Source organism: Indicator indicator, chromosome 10, assembly GCF_027791375.1.
Source record: "Indicator indicator isolate 239-I01 chromosome 10, UM_Iind_1.1, whole genome shotgun sequence".
Lineage (NCBI taxonomy): Eukaryota > Metazoa > Chordata > Aves > Piciformes > Indicatoridae > Indicator > Indicator indicator.
Genome location: NC_072019.1, coordinates 27608726 through 27615087, shown reverse-complemented (window position 1 = coordinate 27615087; position 6362 = coordinate 27608726). Strand labels below are relative to the sequence as shown.

The window sequence follows — 6362 nt, the reverse complement described above, 5'->3', positions numbered from 1 at the left end:
CCAGGGAGGTGATTGAATCCCCATCCCTGGAAGAGTTTAATAGAGGCAAAGATGTGGTGCTGAGGAACATGGTTTAGCACCAGACTTGGTAAAGTTAGGTAATGGTTGGGCTCTATGATCTTAAAGGTCTTTTCTAACTAAAACAAGTCTATGAGTCTATGAAATTTGTTCACTGTACCATTATGAAAGCACCACTACATGTGTTTTACCTTCCTTCTCACACCAAAGTCTGTTGTCACCTCTTGAAACTTAAGACAGACAAATACTTGAGCATGGGATGTGTTTATTGGACAATTCAAAAAAGTCAGTTTCATTAGACACTTCAAAAAGAAAAGTAGAATACATTTTAAATGTCCATGTTTTAATACTTCATTATCTTAAGAACCTGGCAGTCACAGCAAATAAAAACCAGTGTTCACGAAAGTTACAAAAGCTGCACTGCATCCGAGTTACAGCAAACATGGTTAGTCGAGAAGGAAGCTTTATAAAAGGCAGGGGCAGATTCTCAGCTGATTATGACATAGTGATATTGCCACGTAGCTGCATTCCCCAGATCAGCACACTCTCGAAATTAAGGCACTTTTGGATACACCGTATTCACTTCCAGAGAGGAAAACTATTTCAGAGAAACCACAGGCAATTGCTACTGGTAGACAGTGGCAGTACGCCCAGCACTGGCCATCAAAGCACCAGCTTTGTGTGAATGAGTGAAGCTCTTGATGCTGAAGCCTCATTCAAAAAAAACCTTACTTTTAAAGAGGTTAAGGAAAACTTCCATGATTTAAACATGATTTTTGAAGTTAAACATTTTAAAGTAAAAGCCTGCATGAAGTTCACCTTAAGGATTAATGCGTGGAGCTGCTTCAAAAGAAATAAAAATCATCACTATCTCCATCTGCTGTTTCATGAAGTACCCACCAAAAAGGGCAATATCAAAGGAGATAAAAGTACAAAAGAGTAATTTCTCCAAGAAGCAACTTCAAGACTGCAGCTCATAATCCTCCATTTCAGATTGTCAAGGATTCACTGCCTGTAGCTCAACCTGCCACGCACACACACTCTTTAATACCATTCTACAAACAAGGATTCTCTATGTAAAGAAAAAAATCATCTCTGCAGGTGTTCACCTCTGTCTTGAAAGCAAAATTTTATCAGTCATTCAGTAGCTTTTCAGCCTTTGGTATTTCTAAGGAGTAAAAAAATTCAAGAATCTAACCCTGTAAGCACAGCGGTATTTTAACAGGGGTCAAATAGGCATTTACAGGATCAGACACTTAAACTGTGTATTATTGCTGATGGTTTACTTCACCAACTTGAGTGAAGAACATCCTTGTACAGGAAAAAAAAAAACAACTTCTTCAAAAATCAAAGCATGTGGAAACTGCCTTTCCTCCAAACACCTTGTTCGTAATGAGCAGCACTTCACAAATTAGTAGGGCCCAACAGATTTCACTTAAGTCAGGAAGATATGGTAAGAGATTTTACTGTAAATATACATTCCTGCCGTGTCTTTGATGAGGATTAACAACTGGTGAATCTTCTCTTACAGCCTAGACACACTGCAGTACAAAGTACAGCTACTCAGCATTCCTCAGCACTGAGCTGTTCACCTTACACATACCTGGAATTGAAATTTAAAACGTGTCATTAACCTTCCTGAAACCTGCTATACTTCAGTGATACATCACTTGGACCACAGAATGATTTCTGTGCCCACTATCGGAGCACTCATGTAACATTAATTTTTTTGCTCTGCCCAGCAATCCACAGGACACCATTTTGTGGTACAAGCGTACTGAGAGAATTTTGGAGAGCAACACAAGTAGCTTAGGGGGCAAAAACACTGCACTGATGAAGCTGATGCATCATGTAGGGTGGATTCTGTTACCTCCTGACACAGTTCTGAACTCACGCAACTACAAAACATTCATTTGTGATCTAAGGAACTTACAATGGTAAAACAAACCCTATGCAGGAATTTTGCATGGAGCAAACCCCTCTATTTTTCTATGAGAGAATAAACTCAAGTGTCTCTTCCTTTACTCTCTTTGCAGATGACTGACATCTTCTAGGGGTAGGGTTGCATTGAAATGCATTTTCACTAAACCATAATTTGCAGGATTAAGTCAGTTAAGACAACAGTAAAATTTACTTTTATAAATGTGATTATGTGAATGTTAACTCATGATCATGTGAATGCTTACTAGCATATTGCTGTGTAAAATTACAGTGATTTAGTACAATAACATTTTCTTACAGACAAAAAAAGATAGGAGTTGAAAAACTATGTTTTAAAAGCAATGAAAACTGAGGAAATAGAAAGTCCTACCCAGCAGAACACTCACTTCTTTGCAATTCAGACTTTTCATATCAAGAACACCAAGGTGTACACTATACTACACCGTGTAGTAGTGGATTTGTGTGTGTCCTGAGCATAGTTTATCCTTCTGTGAACCTTCACAAGACAATCGTATCAGCTCTAAGCATTGAAGGGGGATTAAAATAATTATTCCCAAAATATATCCACTGGTCTTGAGTAGAGACAAAGCCTGAGTATCTTTGGAGGGAAATTATTTATTAAATGTACTTATAAGTGGAAGGATTCCTACCCAGTGCAAGCTAGAGCACAGAAGGTTCCTTGTAAATGTAAGGAAGAAATTTTTCCCTGTCAAATGACAGAGCCCTGGAGCAGGCTGCCCAGAGAGGTTGTGGAGTCCCCTCTGGAGACATTCAAAACCCACCTGGACACATTCCTGTGTGACCTACCTAGGTGATCCTGCTCTGGCAGGGGGGTTGGACTGCATGATCTTTCAAGGTCCTTTCCAACCCCTACCATTCTGTTCTGTGTGATAATTCACTGCATTTATCTTTATAATTTTGTGAAAAATGCTGAACAATAGTAAGTAGGTTAATCTTTATATTGATGGCCTGTTCTCTTCACCCCTTCTCCACTCTGCTGACACTCCACCTGCAGTGCTGTGTCCAGCTCTGGAACCCCTAACACAAGAAGGGCATAGACCTGTTGGAGCAGGTCCAGAGGAAGCCACAAAGATGATCCAAGGGCTGGAGCACCTTCCCTCTGAAGACAGGCTGAAAGAATTGGGTTTGTTCAGCCTGGAGAAGGCTCTAAAGAGACGTTAGAGCAGCCTTCCAGTATTTGAAGAGGGCTATAGAGAGCTGGAGAGGGGCTTTTGACAAGGGCATGGAGTGACAGGATGAGGGGTGATGGCTTCAAACTGGAAGAAACTGGATTTTGATTAGATATTAAGAAGAAATTCTTCCCCATGAGGGTGGTAAAGCACTGTAAGAAGTGGCCCAGAAAAGCTCCAGAGACTCCAAGCCTGGAATTGTTCAAAGACAGGCTGGATGGGGCATTGAGCAACCTGGTCAAATCAGCGGCGTCCCTGCCCATGGCACAGGGGCTGGAACTAGATGATCTTTAAATCCCTTACAACCCAAACTATGTTTTGCATTTTTAACCATCTGCTGACCAGTACCACATGTACCACTGACACTATTGTGCTTAAATCAAAACTTAATGCATATATAGTGAGAAAAAAAAAAAAAACAGCTTCTTTGCAAACTTATTTGGAGACCAATTTGCTGGTGATTCCAACTTTTACTGAATATATCAAGAGAGGTGTCACAAAGGCCTTTTCCCTCTGACCAAAATGCACCTTCACAAACCATCTTGTTACAATCTGACAATGGAAAACTACATGCAGAGGCACAGACATCCATCTCAGCGTGCAGACACACAAGTGGTATCATATAGACACATATAGACACACAGAGGATACATATGGTGATACATGCTGTGAAGTATTACCAGCACCAGAGCGATGTCCTACCACTGCTCCCAGCTAAAGTCATCTCCTCTACCAAACACAAGAAAAAAGCCTAAAATAGTAAGGAAAATGACTGCATTGCCAGCCAGCACCAGACCACAGGCTCCCCATTTGATCTGAAATGCAAGGAAATAAAGCAAGTTTTATAAGACAGGTTCAAGCCGGTTATTTATATGCATTAGATAAACTACATGAAATACTACAGAAAGGTGCTAAAAGCATAAAATATAAAGATAAACAATAAACAATTCCATTTATGCAACTAACCAATTAGCAACCACTCAGATTATTATTTCAACAGACAGGCTAATAATGCTGTGATTTAGAACAAAATAATTACCTTGCCATCATTAAAACATTTTTTTCCTATGACTGAAGTATGTGGTGAAATTCGTGCTCTCCTTTAATAGCTTTGCAACAAAATAAAAAGATCACCTTTCGGGTAAATGTCAGTAACAAGGATGGAAAACAGAACGTAGTCTTAAAGGTAAACAGCTTTAATCATCTGCCCAAGTTCACTCAAATCAGCAATGTTTACTCTTAAACGATAGAGCTATGAATTCGAGCTCCCCCCCGTGGTCATTTCTGGTTCTGCCAGGGCCACAACTTCAAACAAAAACTGCAGCGTCAGGGAAACTGTACATCACAAACAAAACAAACCACACAAAGTCTTAAGCAAAGCTGAAAGATTTAAGAGGAAAACAATGCAACATATCAAACCATCAGTGGGTAGTTTGGGAGGCAGGATGAGAGTTGTTTGCCTTGCAAAACAAATGTGACCAAAATCTCACCAGGGAAGAGCAGTTCAGAAAGCAAAGAGAAAAGAAGCCAGCAGGATTTCCTCTGACTTTCAGAGGTTAAAATGTGAGCTTGAAAAATGCTTTGAAAACCAGAAGGGCAGCTCTGGAAGTTTGGCCTTTTATCTTTTAACTGATAATACACTCCAGTCACCAAGTTTTCAGCATCCTACATGGAGAAAGCAAACATTCTGAGAGAAAAATATGGAAGGGTGATGAGACAAAGAGGTGTGAGATGCAGGAAAGGATCATATCCTGTATTAAACCAATACAAATCTGGAAAATAGCCCAGCTGAGAAGTTTTCAGTCATGCAAGTCCTTTGTTCAGGTCAAAAAGCAGCACTGACAGACAGAAAGTGAACAGAAGTTGTGATTATTTTCATCAGAATTTTGAAACAGCACAATAGTGACATTAAAGGCAGGATTTACAAACAGCAACAGTGAACTTGAAGATGATACTTCAGTAACTGGTGCCTTAAAAACTAGCAAGCAGAACTTACCGCTTCCACCCGTGCAAGGATTATAGGAAATCCAAAAGCAGAAACAACAATTCCAGTTGTGAAGAAATATGCCAGTTCCCTGCAGGCACTGCTGGCTGCATCACTGTCATCACTTACTCTTTTTGCAATGAAGTGAGGAATGGGGCAGATGAAGTAAAATATTAAGACAAACAGAGGCCAGTACACACTGGGAAACGGGAAGAAATGAAATACATAGTCAGTTTAGATTGATGCTTCAGTAAAATGCATATTTTGTATAGAAAAATTCATTAGTTCATGGCTTGAAAAGTGGCTTATGTGATTGAACCACAATCCCACCTCGTTTTCCTACCACAGAGCCTGGTGCAGAGCAGGATCCATTCTCTCACACCACCAAGAGTTAATTTAATTTACACTTGCATTACTTCAGCGATTGGACCCCACCACCATCTCACAAAACCAAGTCGCCATAGAGGGAACAGGAAACTAAGGCAAGCGGGACAGGAACCACGAGTTTTCCCAAATTACAGGGATCCTGAAGTATAAACAAGCTGACTGTGAAGGCACACCCTTGCACTCTCATCTGTGAGCTCTCTCGATAGTTTCGTCTGGATTTTAAAGTGTACTACACATCCCAACTGGAAGTCTTCTGCTGGGAAGGTTGGGTAAAGAAACAAGGAAGTGAGGAAAAGAGCTGTGTGACGTTAAAAACGACTGTTTAACGATGGCATTGCTTTTTCTCAGAAGGCACAGAGCTATTTTCAGTCATTTTCTAAAAGTAAATAACTAAGGTGATATTTAATCACAACCAACTACCACGTGCCAGGAGCCAGACAAGTGGGTGACTGCTGGAAAGTAACCAGAGCCAAACAGCTCAATTAAACGAGATTAACACCTCAATCGATAAACAGTAAGAAGGGGAACGAAGCCGACCCGCTCACCCGTAGTACTCCAGGGCGCAACCCAGCATGAGGAACGTCAACCCGATGGCTCCGCTGAAGGACAGCCCCACGAGAGCTGCAACGGCACAAGTGAGGCGGGAGGGGAAGGTGAGAGCTGCCCCCACCCATTACCGCTTATCCCCCACCCCACTAAGGCTCTGCTCCCTCAAAAAGGCCAAGGTCCGCGGGTGGGCAACGGGCTCGGAGCTGCCGCGGCAGCTCCGAGCCCGTTGCCCACCCGCGGACCGGGAGCACTCGGTACCTTTGACGCCAGCCATGTTGTGGGCGCTGAACCCA

General features: G+C 41.5%; 1 protein-coding gene across 2 annotated transcripts; it reads right to left on the bottom strand.

The window, feature by feature from the left end:
* Positions 1–287: 287 nt before the first annotated feature.
* LEPROT (leptin receptor overlapping transcript) lies at positions 288–6362 on the bottom strand. Of its 2 annotated transcripts, XM_054383909.1 has the most exons (5): positions 6328–6362; positions 6066–6141; positions 5146–5332; positions 3801–3964; positions 288–749 (listed from the first exon to the last, which is right to left on the bottom strand). In XM_054383909.1, the coding sequence occupies exons 1-4, from the start codon at positions 6341–6343 to the stop codon at positions 3848–3850; spliced, it is 396 nt and encodes a 131-aa protein (XP_054239884.1). In that variant the 5' UTR covers positions 6344–6362; the 3' UTR covers positions 288–749; positions 3801–3847. The 2 variants fall into 2 exon arrangements, with proteins under 2 accessions (XP_054239884.1, XP_054239883.1); XM_054383908.1 differs by lacking the exon at positions 288–749 and having other exon boundaries at positions 3560–3964.

Bases quoted from the DNA above. Each gene is read 5' to 3' on its own strand.
- LEPROT (XM_054383909.1), bottom strand. The intron at 5,333-6,065 runs GTGAGCGGGTCG...CCCGTTTCCCAG, and splicing joins TGCGCCCTGGAGTACTACGG to TGTGTACTGGCCTCTGTTTG. The intron at 3,965-5,145 runs GTAAGTTCTGCT...CTTGCATTTCAG, and splicing joins TCCTTGCACGGGTGGAAGCG to ATCAAATGGGGAGCCTGTGG.